The following is a 17,092-nucleotide window of genomic DNA, read 5'->3' on the forward strand; positions in this document are numbered from 1 at the left end:
GCTGGCAAAGGGATTAGGTTATTACCCCTTTGTTTGACCGGCGGATATCTTTTATTCTCTCCAGGAAAGCATACCAGCCTACCAGGGCCAATAACGTATACGTGCTATCTACCATCTATATGATTCAGAGTCAAATCATCCCTTTCCAAACAATATTCCCAAAGCAACCAACCTTTCCTACCTAGTTGGCCCACAACTCCACAAGTCTTTGCCAAAAGATACCAATATCCAAAGTCTATTATCGAATTCTTGGTGACTAATTTCTCATAACGTTCATCCTAAGTTCCTCCCTCTTTCCTTTGCACTGCGGATAGCCTTCACACAGCACAATAAGGAGACAGTTCTCTTAAAAGAAACAAAAGCATCAAAGCACAAAGAATAAAACGTCCATAGAAGCAACACTACCTTCTTTGCAGCTGAGCAATGGCGGAAATAGTGATTTCCAGTCTCCTGAGGTTGGTGTTTGATAAGCTGGGGACCCCAGTCATAAAAGAATTTGCACAGCTGATGGGTGTCGAGAAGCTGGAAATTGGAGTTGGTATTCATGCCTGAGTTGGAGGAGTGGTCTAGAACAGCTGAAGAAGAATTCCTTCCTCGTCTTTCAAAGTTGTCCCTCTGTCCAAAACTCAAAGCTCTTCCCTCAGATTTCCAATCTGTTAAGAAACTGGCCCTGTTGGCAGATGATGAATTGCTCCTGTTTTCCCTCCAAATTGGTGCATTTCCAAATCTTTAGCATCTAGATATATATCGACAAGAATGTGGATGATGGATTGCCTCCAGTTCTTTCGGAGCGTATGGAATTGATCGGAAACTGGTCACTGAGAACAAAACGAGCGTCGCCGCAACACACTAACTCTCAGCAGGGTGGTAATATCTTCCAGTAATTGTACTTCATGGCAGAATAAATGATGTAATTATATCTATCTCTATGGTTCCTTTTCATGTTATGCGCATTTGAAATATACTGGCATGAAATCGTATTTGATGTATATGTTGTTCCCTTTTTATTTGCTATCAACGAAATCTCCAAATTCTCTTAACCAATAAGAAGGCAGAGTCAGAACGCGATTCTACTTGATGCTCACTTTGAAGATAGTATTATTTCATATCTGTAAACTGATTGCTTTCCCTACAAAAACTGCAATTGATGTGAACGAATTCTGACATAGGAATCCACGTTTCCCACAACGAACTCGTTTCTCATTTACTATAGACATGAAGAAAAACAAAAAAAGGAGAAAAAGGCAAACCTAGAGAAGGAGTTCGGACTTCTCCATGACTCCATTCCTTTCCCGAAGAGCTCCCTTCCGATTACGCTCGCTGCACGTTCACTTGCAGAAAGTAAGTATGAAGTTGGTTGATTACATGAAAACTGTGAAGAAATTAGTTGATAATTTGGCAAAATTGTGAAGAAAACAGATCCAATATTGTCTACTATAAGAGGGAATTTAACAAGTTGCAGAAAGTAAGCATGAAGATAGCTAATTACATGAAAACTGTGAAGAAATTAGTTAATAATTTGGCACTAATAGGACATCCTGTGACCTTGGATGATTTTATCTCACAAACCCTTAGTGGACTTGATTCACTTGATTATAATCTAGAGTGTGCTAGATTATTGAAAAGGAAAACATTACTTGGCTATAACTTCAATCCAAACCCCTAATCTATGAGAAGAGACTGGAGCATCTCAGTGTTGGTATTGCCTCCATCAATCTTGGTCAGCCAATAACTAATTTTGCTAATACCAAAGGAAATAATAACTATAACAAAGGTTAATGTCATCATAGTCACTCTCAATCCCAGCATCAATCAGGCAACAATCAGGCTAGTGATCACTTCACAAGCAACAATGACAGAGGTGGAAGACCCTTTAGAGGCATAGATGGCAGATACAACAACTCTCGTCCAATGTGTTAGGTCTGTAGGAAAATTGGACATGTTGCTTCTCACTGCTCCTACAGGTTTGATAACAGCTACATGGGAGCTCCCTTGATGCAAACAAGAGCACTCAACACAATTTTTGTGGCAACTCCTGATATCCTAAACTATCCTGCATAGTACGCTGATAGTGGAGCAAGAACTCATGTTACTAATGATGTCAACAACTTAAATAGCAGCAACACTACAATGGTAATAAATCTCTAGTTGTTGGTAATGATCAAAAACTTGAAATAGCTCATATTAGTTATAGGTTTTTGTCTGTGTTTGATAACAAAAATTTAATGCTCAAAGATATACTACATGTTCTTAGTATTGAGAAGAATTTAATTAGCATATCTCAATTGACTGCTTGCAATGATATAAATGTAATATTTGACTCGTGGTTGTGTTGTAAAGGACAAAATGACAGGTCAGTACTACTCCAAGGGAAGCTTGATAAGGGTATATACCAGTTCAAAATACCACCAAAATATCAGCCCAAGTCAAGCCAATTACAATCTTTCATTACCAACAAACAGTCTGATTGTCAAGTCTTTAGCTCTAGGGTAGTTGAGTCCAAAAAGTTTAATGAATCTAAGTCTTTGAATTCCAAGAAGGATGTAGCATAGGCATTTAGGCCATCCAAATACAAACTTTTGTGATGCTTGTCAGTACGGTATCCCATCTGTTGCCTTTTCCTCTTTCAAATTTGCATTTCATTGATGATTATAGTAGATACACTTGGTTTTATCCCTTAAAATAAAAATTCTCGTCCTATCTTCCTCCAATTCAAAGAACTTGTCAAAAATAAATTAGATAGAAAATTAAGTCAATCCAATCTGACATGGGGGGAAATATATAAGCTTTCTCAAAGTTGTTCAAGAAAGTGATATTCAAGTTAGGTACTTATGTCTTCTTACTTTAGCTCAGATTGATTGGGCTAAAAGAAAGCATAGACATATCGTGGAGACTGGTCTTACACTTTTAGCACAAGTCAACATGCCTCTAAAATTTTGGACTAGAGTTTTTTATACTGTAGTCTTTCTCATTAATTGTCTTCCAACTCCTATTCTTCCAAACTCAACACCACTTCAAACTCTATTCCTAATAACACCAAATATTTTGTCTCTAAAAAGCTTCAGTTGCGCATGTTTTCCTTATCTAAGGCTATATCAAACTCACAAATTTTAGTTTCACTCTACAAAATGTGTGTTTCTTCACTGTATTATACACATAAAGGGTATAAGTGTCTATATTCCATTGACAAGATATATTTTTCAAGACATGTAGTTTTTAATGAACAAGAATTTCCTTTTCAAACATGTTTTGTCAACACCAAAGCTCTAGAGTCTCAAACTATCATTGTCCCTCCAAATTGACTAAATATCCATCTTCCATATATGTGATTTCTCATACTGCCCTTCCATCTTCCTCTACTATATGATCAATCTCAATTTACGCCTGGAGTTTCACCAACTGCTAATTTGCCTTCATCACCTTCTAGTGAGTCTCATAGTCTTATGAGTACTCTGGAGAGTTTGCATTTTGGGCAAAGTACAAATGTTGAGCATGATTTTGGAGAGTCTGGGTTTGATTTTGGGATTGAACCATACATCAACACACAGCAAAATGCCAACTCTTCTAGTCATGCTTTAGAGAATCAACAAACTCTTGAACAACAGCAATGGTAGCAATAGGTTGAAACCTCAGATCTGAGACACCAAATGATTAGAAGGGGTTAGACAGGTATCCATAAACCAAAGAAATACTCTGTTGAGTACAAGCTTTACTTGGCATCTAGTCCTAATATCCCACATGAACCTTATACTATCGGTGAAGCTATTAATTTGAAACACTAGAAATCAACAATGGAAGAGGAATTAAGTGCCCTCAAGAGAAACAATACTTGGTCTTTGGTTCCATATAGAGAAATGTGGTAGGCAACAAATGGATTTTTAGAGTCAAATACAGCATTGTTGGTAGTTTCCAAAGGTGCAAAACAAGACTCGTTGCTAAGGGGTTTCATCAAACTTCTGGGGTTGATTTTAGTGAAACTTTTAGTCCAGTGATAAAAGCTGTAACAGTGAAAGTTATGCTGACTATAGCTATCTCAAGAGGATGGCTAGTGAGGCGATTGGACATAAATAATGTCTTCTTGAACGGAAATCTTCAAGCAGTGTATATGTACTAACCTGAAGTGTTTGAAGACAAAGAGAAAACATGTTTAGGTTACTTTGCTTAGATGGGGTTTCAAATACTCCAAGTGTGATTCCTCACTCTTTTTTTGCCAAAAGTTCAAATGAAGTCGTCTTTGAAATGATTTATGTCGATGACATGATTGTGACAAGTAATAACTTAAAATCTCTACAAACTTTCATTAATAAGTTAAACAGGTTATTTCCTCTTAAGGATCTAGGACTTTTGTATCTATTTTTGGGAATTGAAGTAGCCTAAGATGAAATAGGCATGTATCTTACACAAACCAACATATTGAATGCTAAACCTTGTCCAACACTAACCGTTGTTGGCAAACATTTGACAGCTGTTGGTGGTGAACCAATGCAGATTGTGACTCTTTATAGGAGCATTATACTAGTGTCACTATAGTATGTAACTCATACAAGACCTGATTTGGCTTTCCTTATAAACAAGCTTAGTCAATTTCTACAAAGTCCTACAATGCATCATTGGCATGCTGTCAAGAGAGTTCTTTGGTATTTAAAAGGAACCAAGCACTGTGATACGCTTATCTCTGACAAGGTACTCTGCTCACAATTCAGGTGACCAAAAGTCTATTGCAGGTTATTGTGTGTATTTTGGGGAAACTCTTATGTCATGTAGTTCTAAGAAATAGCATGTTGTGTCAAAGTTAGAGGTGATCATTGGGCCTGACCTGCCCAAGCTTAGCATGAACTTGCCCGGATGTAACCGGGCTAAGTCCGGCCCGACCCCAATTTAGGCTGGCCTGACCTAAGCCTGAGATTGTAAGGGACGGCATGGGCTAGGCTTTTGCCCGCCCAGCCCGACCCGCTACGCTCTCCCGTGGTCCAGCCCGTTATGTATGTCCATTCCCATTATTTTTAGTTTCACATGGAATATTTAGTAAAATAGATATCAATATATAAATATATTGCTATAAAATATAATTAAAATATCTTTATGGATGCCCATTATGCTCGACCAAATAAGTAAGCCTAGTTGTGTGAAGGTTTGAAGATCTGAAGATAAAATTGCATGGGCTACATGATTCCGAGGAATCCATTCCAATCTGGACAATGATTTTTTTTTTTTCGGTGAGTCTATTTATGAGTTTTTGCTTTGCAGTTTACAACTGATAGTGGTAATTGGAATGAAGAATGTAACAATATATGAATAGACAATTACATTGGAGTAGACTTGATTGGTTAGTTAATGTTATATGTTTGTAGTCTTGTTATGTGCATATCATATGTTTCTAGATATGTCACAAACAAATTTGTTTACTCCAAGTATACCTGCATATAATTTTCTTAATAGTGCATGGTCGGTTAAGGAAAAAAGTTAATTCTAAGAAAAATATTTTGTATATTGAGGTCATACATTGTTATGTATATGTTAGTTACATATATGTCATATGAATGCTATAACTCTTGTTCCTTGCTTGCTTAACCAATTATTAAGCCAACAAGAGTTACATACTTAAGAAAACTGTACATCACTCAATTGCATACTTATTTGCAAGTTGTTGAGCTTGTTATTTACTATATTTCATTAAATTCGCGTTATCATTTATTTGCACTATTACTATTTAGCATGATATGTATAATTTTATCCCATATATATTTTGATGGGGAAAGTTCCGGTGAAAATCAAGTTACATTATGGGGGCATATGAAAAGTAAATGAGAGAAATCTACTTAGAGAATATAGGGGAGGAAGTCAACATACATTTATGATAGATAGAGATTATGTAAATTTTACTGAACTCTACCACTACATATTAGTCAAATCTAATATGGAGGGACATGTGATCAACTATTTATGCTATAAGTCACCTGCATTGGATCAATCTTTTATCACTTTAAATAATGACAATGATCTCTTAAAAATGTGTAATGATTACTTTTTATTAGTGTGCGTCAATATGCAGATTGATATAAGTGAGGATTGCTGTAATAATAAGTATGGTGATAAATGTGAATGACCACAAGCTTCTTACAATCAAAATGATAATCCACCAGCGAACAGATGTACATGATATGTTTGGTGATGATATGAAATATTTTTTGCTAGTAACTCACATTTTCGCACTTGGACTCTTCCTTTGATATAAGAGATGATAGTATGTTAGAAGATATTTTTCACGATGATAATTGATCTTCAGATGATGAAATAAATTTTAGAGAGCAAACATATGAGTAGAGAGATGATGATTCGTCGATGGCTATTGGTGTAACATATGAATGCCAATAAATTCAGAGATGTACTAAGAGATAACTAGAAAAATACACTATAGTAATTTTTACATATAATTAAAGTACATTATAACTACAAATATAAGCATTATAACAATTCCAATGGCCTGCAAACTAGCTAATTGGCAAATCCTTCTTCTCCAATCATTTTTTATTAATTTCAAGCCTACAAAGTTGAAACTTGATTTCAATAGGTTTAGAGATGATATTATTGCACTAAGCAAAAAATCACAACGATCCTCTTGTTGAATTAACCATGTTATGCTTAACATTATCATAAAAATTTAGTATAATTTGATAGAAAGTTTATCCTAACCTTCCTCCCAAAACAACAGTAGAAGTGTAGAACCTCTTGTTATAATTTTTTTTTTGGTCGGTGAAGTTCATATTTTATATTGGCCTCTACCACATGGACAATTGATCTTCTCCTCAACAAGATCTCATGGAGAACCTTCTAAGTCTATTATATTCTCGTCATTCAAAGAAAACAACCACGAAATATTATACCGTCTTAAATGAAATAAAATTAAAATTAATCATATTTTAATGTATTCTAGAGAATCTAAACATATTTCTAGAGAGTTTAAGCACTTACACTTGAATTTGCAATTGATATTTTTTTATTTTTAACAGCTTATAATACCATAAATGAGATAGAAACTAAAGGAGAAAATAACTTCAGTAGAATACTAATGTAGAACCAAGATGAGTTTTTGATCTCTAAAGAGGACTTTATGAAAAAAGGAACATTCAAAAAAGAAATTCTATTCTTATAAGATGGGAAAGTGATATTCTTATTCCTTACCTTAATGGAGAAAATGATAGGGATGACCCACACTAAGAGTGAGAAATTAAAAAGCCACTAGATTAATAAAGTATAATGGACAATTTTAATATTTTAGAAGTTATTATTTAAAAACAAAAAAAAATTAAAAAATGGTATTCCCTCGTGTTTTGTCAAAGTTAAATCTAATATGAGATTACCCTTTCCAAAGATTAGCCTTTATTCACTTTGCACATTCTAAGAAGATAAAATAGCAACCGGACACACTAGTGGGTTTCTTTTCCAGACTAAAGTGGTTCAATGGGAACCAGCAAGGTGCGGAAGGGCCCATCAAAGCATTTCATTTGCTGCTTTAAGCCATATCTTTCAAAAAGAAATTGGACTGCACATTTGCATGTACATAATAGACCAACGAAATAAAATAAACATTGGAGGAAAGAGGAAAGAGGAACAGCGACAGCGACACTCACTAATCCGCTAATATGCTATTCTCAAACAACCAAGTCTTCTTCCTACTTTGGCCCCCACAAGTCCTTTGGCATTTCCAAAAGAGTGATGCTATCCTTACGTTTATAAATAGAGATTTTTACATAATTACCAGTAAAAACTTTTAAAATATTATAATTGCTATTATTTTTTTAAAAAATATTAGAATTGTCACTCTTTCAGAATTGTCATTGTGGTTAAGTTTTAACAAAATAATCCTAACAAGTTATTATTAAAGTTAAAAAAAACACATGTAAATAACTAAAATATCCCTCTTTTTTTAATTTAAATTGTAAAATATTTATTAATAATTTTTGCCTCCTATAAAATTAGATATATTTCGTTGTACTATAAAATTGGATATAATATAAATAACTTTTAAACTATTTTTAATAATTTATACAAGTGCAAAATAGTTTTTTTTTATTAAATTGTGTTTTAATTATGATTATTTTGAACAATATTTTTGAAAGAGTATAAAAATTTCAGTGACAACTATAATATTTTAAAATTTTCTGTGGCAATTATGTAAAAATCTCTTATAAATATTATACAAAGAAAATGGCTCGTGGTATCTTATTCGTGAGATAAAGAGAAAAACTATGGATGGTCATTATGATGCCACTTAAAAAGTGATTGTAAGCATAGAATTACACTTTGCTAAAAGAAACCATTACTCAAAAGTCTATTATTGAATTCTGAAAGTTGTGGCTACTTTCCTTTACTATGCTGATAGTATTCACACTACACAATAAGGAGACAATTCTCTTTAGAAAAAACAAAAGCATCAAAGCACATAGAAGAAAAGATCATTAAAAGCAACACTACCTCCTTTGTAGCTGAGCAATGGCGGAAATAGTGACTTCCTTGCTGGGGTTGGTGTTTGATAAGCTGGTAACCAAAGTCATGACAGAGTTTGCACAGCTGAAGGATGTCGACAAGGAACTAACGAAGCTGAAAAACACTCTCTCGGCGATCCAAAACTCCTTAGCAGACGCAGAGGCAAGGCAAGGTAAGGAGAACGATATCAAAAGTTGGCTCAGAAATCTCAAAGATGTCGCCTTCGACATTGATGATGTGTTAGATGACGTTACTACCGAAGCCCTACAAAGACAGCAGAAGAACAAAAGCGGCATGAAGGGAAAGGTACACAAGCTATCATCAATCCCAAAGTCAGTTATGTTTAAATCAAAGGTAGCTCGTAAAATAAAGGAGATTAGGGAAAGGTTAGATGATATTGCAGGAGAGAGATCTAAATTTCATTTGCAAGACAGTGTGATAACAGTCTATAAGCCAGAGAATGGGATGAGAGAAGAGAGTAGCTCTTTCGTAATTGAGTCTGAAGTTTATGGCAGACAGGAAGATAAGGAAAAGATAGTTGATTATCTAACCAACATGTCTAATGAAGGCGATCTTGGAGTTATAGTGATTGCCGGGTTAGGAGGGCTTGGTAAGACTACTGTTGCTCAATTAGCTTTTAATGATGAGAGAGTATGCAGCCAGTTTGATGAGAAGATATGGGTTTGTGTATCTGAAGATTTTGACATTAGAAGGATTTGCAGATCAATTATAGAATCTGTATCTCGAGACAAGTTTGATCTCACAGATATGGAGCTGATGCAGCGTTCCCTAAGAGAAAAACTCAGAGGCAAGAAATTTTTGCTTGTGCTGGACGATGTTTGGGATGTGAGTCGCGAGAAATGGGACAGACTGAGAGCTTTGTTAACTATTGGATCCATGGGAAGCAAAGTCATGGTGACCACTCGTATCAAGCGAATTGCCGACCTGATGGACACGGTCAAGCTACACTCCTTGAAGGGTCTATCAGAGGACGATTGTTGGTTATTGTTTGAGAGAAGAGCATTTGGATTGGATAGCAGTGAAAAGACCCCGAACTTGGTAAGCATTGGGAAAGAGATTGTCAAAAAATGCGGTGGTGTTCCCTTGGCAGCCAAGGCTTTAGGTAGTTTGATGCGCTGCAGGAGAAGGGAAAGTGAGTGGTTGGAGATCAGGGACAATGATCTTTGGAACTTATCTGATGAAGAAACTGAAATTTTACCTGCTTTACGGTTGAGTTATAATCATCTTCCATCACGTCTGAAGCAATGCTTTGCGTATTGCGCCATATTTCCAAAGGATAGTGTTATAGATAAGAAGGATCTGGTCCAATTCTGGATTGCAGAAGGCTTCATTCAGTCATCTGACAGGAGAACAGACCTGGAAAACATAGGCTTGCGTTACGTGGATGACCTAATATCAAGATCACTCTTTGAGAATTCTGAGAATTTTTTTGATGATGTGGTAAGAAGTGTCAGGATGCATGATCTGGTTCACGATCTCGCTCAATCTGTTGCAGGTGAAGAATGCTCAATAATCGACACTGACAGAAGAAATATTGCTCAAAGCACACGTTATTCATCGTTCCGTTGCGGACACAAGCCAACATCAGCAATCCTATATCAGCTACGTGAAGCAAAAAAAATGAGAACCTTTTATTTTGTCGGTTCATATGGCATGGACGAGCAGAAAGATATGGCGCAGGAGGTTCTCCAAGTTGTATTCAATAGCATGAAGCTTCTCAGGGTTCTTCATTTTAGTCAGTACCCCATGAAAGAATTGCCAGCTTCAATAAAAAATCTTAGTCACCTAAGGTATCTCGATCTATCTTGGGGTGATCTTGAAACACTGCCACCATGCATTGGCCTCCTCCAGAATATGCAGGTCTTGAAATTACAAGTGTGCCACAGACTTCAAGCTTTGCCTGATTCTATTGGCGGCCTCTCTAATCTCATATCATTAGACCTCACCAGTTGCAGGAGCCTTCAAGCATTGCCAGACTCCATTGGTGGCCTCTCTAATCTCCCGTTATTAGACCTCTCTTGTTGCGAGAGTCTTCGAGCATTGCCCGACTCCATTGGTGGTCTTTCTAATCTCTCAAAATTGAACTTCACCGATTGCAAGAGTCTTCAAGCATTGCCTGACTCTATTGGTGGCCTCTCTAATCTCTCATTATTAGACCTCTCCAATTGCGAGAGTCTTCAAGCATTGCCTGACTCTATTGGTGGCCTCTCTAATCTCTCATCATTAGATCTCACTGATTGCTTGAGTCTTCAAGTATTGCCTGACTCTATTGGTGGCCTCTCTAATCTCTCATCATTAGATCTCACTTGTTGCTTGAGTCTTCAAGTATTGCCTGACTCTATTGGTGGCCTCTCTAATCTCTCATCATTAGATCTCACTTGTTGCTTGAGTCTTCAAGTATTGCCTGACTCTATTGGTGGCCTCTCTAATCTCTCATCATTAAATCTCACTTATTGCTTGAGTCTTCAAGTATTGCCTGACTCTATTGGTGGCCTCTCTAATCTCTCAACATTAGACTTGGAATCTTGTAAGAGTTTTCAAACATTGCCAGACTCCATTGGTGGCCTCTCTAATCTCTTATTATTAGACCTCTCTTATTGCGAGAGTCTTCAAGCATTGCCTGACTCTATTGGTGGCCTCTCTAATCTCTCAACATTGAATGTCAGCAGTTGCAAGCTTCAAGCATTGCCAGACTCCATTGGTGACCTCTCTAATCTCTCAACATTGGACATCAGCAATTGCAAGAGTCTTCAAGCATTGCCAGACTCCATTGGTGACCTCTCTAATCTCTCAACATTGAACATCAGCAATTGCGAGAGTCTTCAAGCAGACTTTAGTGGCCTCCCTAATCTCTCTGCATTATATATCTCCCATCTGACGTGCATGCCCTCCGGGATAGGAAAATTGAGCCACCTCCAAACACTTCCGGTCTTTGTGGTCGGTGGCAAGAACAACTGCAGCCTTAGAGAGCTCAGCAGCCTGAATCTCGAAGGCAAATTACATATCAAGAATCTGGAAAACGTGAAGAATGTCAAAGAGGCGAAGGAAGCCAACTTGATACAAAAGCAGGGCCTTAAGGCACTGAGATTGTCGTGGAATCTGGATGCTTACAAGAAGCCAGGAGAAGCCAACTCTGAGAAGATCATCGAAGATGGAAAAACTGTGCAAGAAATTGTTGAAGCACTTGCAGTACAATATAGGGATGTTGATACCGAATTGATTGAAGATGTGCTCGAGAGTCTCCAGCCACACGTAGCGTTGGCCGTATTGGAGATAAAACAGTACCTGGGCAGAGTGTTTCCGAGATGGCTGATGGAGCTCGCAGTCCCAAATCTGGAGAAGCTCACATTAAAAGGTTGTATGAGATGCGAGATTCTCCCACAATTCAGACTGCTACACAATCTTAAAGAACTAGAATTGAACACTCTTCTTCGTGTCCAGTGTCTTCCGGCGCTCGGGCAGATGCGTTCTCTGCGTATCCTAAAACTCTACGTTCTTCCTGGCATCAAGTGCTTGGGCTCCGAGTTCTACGGCGGTGATGGTGCATTCCCGGCATTGGAGGAATTAGATTTGGCATGCATGCCTGAGTTAGAGGAGTGGTCTAGAACAGCTGAAGTAAAATTCCTTCCTCGTCTTGCAAAGTTGGGCCTAGTAGAATGTCCAAAACTCAAAGCTCTTCCCTCAGATTTCCAATCTGTTAAGGAACTGCACCTGCGTGCAGATGATGAATTGCTCCTGTCTTCCCTCCAAAGTGGTGCATTTCGAAATATTGAGGATCTGAGTATTTATAAGTCCGAGACGGATGATGATGAATTGCCTCCAGTTCTTTTGGAGCGTAGAAAATTGGTCAGAAGCTCGGGGATTTGCTTAGAATCTCGCAGGGGGATAATATCTTTCAGTAATTGAACTTTGTGGCAGAATAATAAATGTCAGTATATCTATCTCTGTGGTTCCTTTCCCTTTCTATTATATGATGTTATGTGTTGTTGAAATATAGTGGCATGAAAACGTGTTTGATGTATATGTTGCTCCCCTTGCATTTGTCACCAAAGCAATCACGAAATTCTCTTAATCAATAAAAAGGAAGAGCCAGAACGCAATCCTACTCGATGCAAAACAACCTCTAGTTCTCCTCCTAACTGTTTTCCTAAAGAAATCATTGAAGATAGTATTGTTTCATACCGGTAAACCGATTGCTTTCCCTACAAAAAAACTGCAATTAATGTGAACGAACTCTGACATAGGAATCCTAAGTTTCTCATTTACTACAAAGAAAAAGGAAACAAAAAGGAGAGAAAGGCAAAACTAGATGAGGAATTCCTGGACATCTCCATGACTCCATTGCTTGCCCGAAGAGCTCCCTCCCAATCACACTCCCTGCACGTGCACTTCTAGGTCTAGGACCATGCCGTCATGGGCTACCTTGAAGGGGAGGAGTAATGGAGGAGAAGGAAGAGAGGAGGTGAGGTCTAGGAGAAATGGTCGGATAGCGGCTACCAGTGTTGTGTTTCGTGGCAGGGGAAGAGAGAACCATTCCTATCCCCATTTACGAGAAGAGCAAAGTTATGAACTATTTTCCCTTTTGATTGAATAAAAATTAGATTTTGGGTTTTTGATATTATTCATTTGTGTAGCCTAAATTTCTAGAATGGATGTCACATTCGGCTTAAAATAGTTTAAGATCGAGCCACTATGCGTATTTTTCATGTAAATTTATATGCACTCTAGTATAAAAAAAATTGTTATCTCATGTAGAAAATATGGGTACTTATTTTTCAAGAGTCAAATTTTAGTATTATCAAAATTGAAAGGCTCATTGATGCAAATAATGTTCTCGTTTTGTGATAATAAATTAGTCCTAAGATGCCTGCTTTGTTACATATTTGTTAGTACTTAGATTATTCATAGCAAATTACTGTGATTATTATACTGTGGATCTCCGACGAAAGAGAAGAACTTTCATCCTTTTTACCATATCTTTTGTCTACTTCTGGAGCTGAAAGAGAAAAAATATAAATAAAGGCAATGAATCAGTTCAACAATTATAAACTAATATAACTCTGATACCACTGATTTCTACGATAGGTAATGCTCTTGGCAGTTTTTTGTGTTTATTAAAAATTTTCCTAAATTTATCCAGAGTACAATAAATTTGATCTCTTATTGCTGGGCATATGAATATATGATATTGCTAACCCTGTTATTTTAGCATGATACAATCAACTAGTAAAATGACATCTTTGAATATAAGTGCTCGTCTCATATATAAGTTATTTTTAAAATTTTGAGATATTTCTTTCTCTGAAGCAATTTCCTTAGTTTTTATGGATATTTTAGCTGATCCTGATTAATGTCATATGCGTTCTACAGCTAGAAGCAAAAGCCAAAATATCTCTCCCGGGAACGTGGTTTTCATCCATGGATTCCTTTCTTCTTCGTCACTGTGTTTTATGTTGTTTGCACTGGTTCAGTTTAGAAATAAGATTAATTTAAATAGAATACGTATTCCTTTTATTCCAAAATAAGATTTTTACTCTTATATTCACTTGTATTTTAAAATAATAATATAATAATAATCTTTATTGTGGTATAAATAGAAGGAAAAAGATAAGAAAATTATATTTTATTTAATAACTATGAATTAGTAATAATGTGATAGATATCAAGAGTAAATTAGTAATTGAATTAATATATAGTATAAGATGTAATTTTAATAAATAGTATTTCTATTCTAGAATTTAATTATTATTATAGAATAAAGAGATATATTTTAAAATAAGAAAAAAAAATATTAATAAAAGTGAACGGGGTTAATAGTGTAACCCAAGTCCAAAATATTAATGCTAAATGACCGGAGTTCACAAAACAAGATTACCATGCTAAAAGTACCCCGTGAAAGAATTGCCCACTTAATAAAATGTCTTAGTCATTTAAGGTATCTCTCTATCTTGCGAAGACCTTGAAACACCGCCAACATGTATTGGCCTCCTCCAAAATCTGCAAACTTTGAAATTATAAAGCTGCAATGATCTTCAAACATTGCCTGACTCTGTTGGTGGCCTCTCTATCTCAACATTGGACCTCAATCAATGCACAAGTCTTCAAGCATTGTCTGGCTCAATTGGTGGCCTCTCTAATCTCTTAAAATTGTACCTCAATGTTTGTGAGAGTCTTCAAGCATTGCCTGATTCCATTGATGGTCTCTCTAATCTCTCAATATTGGACCTCAACAGTTGCACGAGTCTTTAAGCATTGCCTGACTCCATTGGTGGCCTATCTAATCTCTTAATATTGAAACTCAGATATTACAAGATTCTTCAAGCATTGCCTGACTCTATTGGTGGCCTATCTAATCTCTCAATATTGAACGTCAAATATTGCAGGATTCTTCGAGCATTGCCTGACTCCATTGGAGGCCTATCTAATCTCTCATCATTGAACCTCACCTGTTGTGTGAGTCTTCAAACATTGCCTGACTCTATTGGTGGCTTCTCTAATACCTCAACATTGGACCTCAATGAATGCACGAGTCTTAAAACATTGACTGACTCCATCGGTTGCCTCTCTAATCTCCCAACATTGGACCTCAACCAATGCACGAGTCTCTAAACATTGCCTGACCTCATTGGTAGCCTATCTAATCTCTCAACATTAGACCTTAACTGATGCACGAGTCTTCAAGCATTGGCTGACTCCATTGGTGACCTATCTAATCTCTCAATATTGGACCTCAACCGATGCACGAGTCTTCAAGCATTACCCGATTCTGTTGGTGGCCTCTCTAATTTCTCAACATTGGACCTCAACCAATGCACAAGTCTCTCAACCTCACCTGTTGTGTGAGTCTTCAAACATTGCTCGACTCTATTGATAGCCTTTCTAATCTCTCAACTTTAGACCTCACCGATTGGGAGTCTTCAAGCATTGCTTGACTCCATTGGTGTCCTTTCTAATCTCTCAACATTAGTACTCACTGCTTGTGAGAGTCTTCAAGCATTGCCTGACTCCATTGGTGGCCTCTCTAATCTCTCAACATTGGATCTCACACGTTGTGAGTCTTCGAGCATTATCTGACTCTATTGGTTGCCTCTTTAATCTCGCAAGATTGAACCTATTCGGATGCAACAATCTTCAAGCATTGCCTGATCTCATTGGTGGCCTCTCTAATCTCTCAACATTGGGCCTCAATGGTTGCGAGAGTCTTCAAGCATTGCTCGAGTCTATTGGTAGCTTTTCTAATCTCTTCAAATTGAACCTCACATGTTGCAAGAGTCTTCAAATATTGCCCTGACTCCATTGGTAACCTCTCTAATCTCTAGGTATTGTTCCTCAACGGCTGCAAGAGTCTTCCACCATTGCCTCCCCCCATTTACAACCCCTCTAATCTCAATATTGTACGACAATCTTCAAGCGTTACCGGTTGCTTGCGTCTAACATGCATGCCCTCCAAGATAGGTTGTGCTTGGAGGCGAGAGAGAGAGAGAGAGAGAGAGATGTGATGTTTACCAAACTTGCTCTGTCCTTCTGCCTCTTTCTCTTGGATCTGTCACTATATCTCTCTCTGATTCCTTTTCCATTTTGTTGTGTGATTGTTATTATAGCATCAAATCATATTTTGTCTAGTAAAGTATTCATTGTGCATAATGAAAGTTCTGATTCAGATGATAATTGTTCCCCTTGCATTTGTTACCAAAGCAATCACCAGATTCCCTTAACAAATAGAAAGGCAGAGTCAGAACGCAATTCTTCTTGATGCAAATCAACTCCTGGAAGATAGTACTGTTTATATCTGTAAACTAATTGCTTTCCCTACAAAAAAAAACTGCAATCGATGTGAATGAACTCTGACGTAGGAATCCACGCTCCCTCCCACAATGAACTCGTTTCTCATTTACCATAAAGAAAAAGAAAACAAAAAGGAGAAAAATGCAAACCTAGCTAGGAGGAGTACCTGCATCTGGACTTCTCCATGACTCCATTCTTCCCAATAACTCTCAATGCAGGGTAGGATCACTTTGTGGGCCTCTATGATCTCTTCTTGAGTTCTTGGCCATTTTGAGCTACTTGACCCACGAGTTCCGACTTCCGAGGCATGGATGGGTAGGTCTGTCATTTACTAGGCATCATCTTTTGACCATATAGATTATCCACTCCCAGATCATGCCAATATTCCACATTACTCCCAAGTTGGATTTAATTAAGTTCAAAAAATGATCTGGGATCTAGTTTGCAAGGCGTTAGGTTGTAGATTTATTGCCATACTCCACTATTTCTTTATCTCTTCAACCGAAACCATCTACTAGAGCAAGACAATCTATGGTCCAAAACCAGGTGCTGGTTGAATTTGACGACCAAAACCGTTGGCGAATCTGAAAAAATTAACATTGAAATCTCCAATTCTGATATCTGGCCCTCAAATACTTAAAAAGCTTAGTTATTATTAGTTACCACCACTAATTTGGTTAATTCTCGAGAAGGAAAATGCCTAACATGTTTGAGGAATTACTTTTGAATAGCTCCAAATGAGTTAGCATCAGATGCAGCAAAAGTTAGATCAGCTTTCTAATCTATTTTTTTTTCCGCA

At 37.1% G+C, this 17,092-nt stretch overlaps 1 protein-coding gene across 1 annotated transcript; it reads left to right on the plus strand.

Moving 5' to 3' along the window:
- The first annotated feature begins 8,393 nt into the window (after positions 1-8,393).
- On the plus strand, positions 8,394-12,529 carry LOC140781092 (uncharacterized). Its single transcript, XM_073126890.1, has one exon. The coding sequence runs from the start codon at positions 8,494-8,496 to the stop codon at positions 12,412-12,414; it is 3,921 nt and encodes a 1,306-aa protein (XP_072982991.1). The 5' UTR covers positions 8,394-8,493; the 3' UTR covers positions 12,415-12,529.
- The last annotated feature ends 4,563 nt before the right edge of the window (positions 12,530-17,092 follow it).

Source organism: Typha latifolia, chromosome 2 (assembly GCF_019914945.1).
Source record: "Typha latifolia isolate L0001 chromosome 2, TyphaL0001v2, whole genome shotgun sequence".
NCBI classification, from domain to species: domain Eukaryota; kingdom Viridiplantae; phylum Streptophyta; class Magnoliopsida; order Poales; family Typhaceae; genus Typha; species Typha latifolia.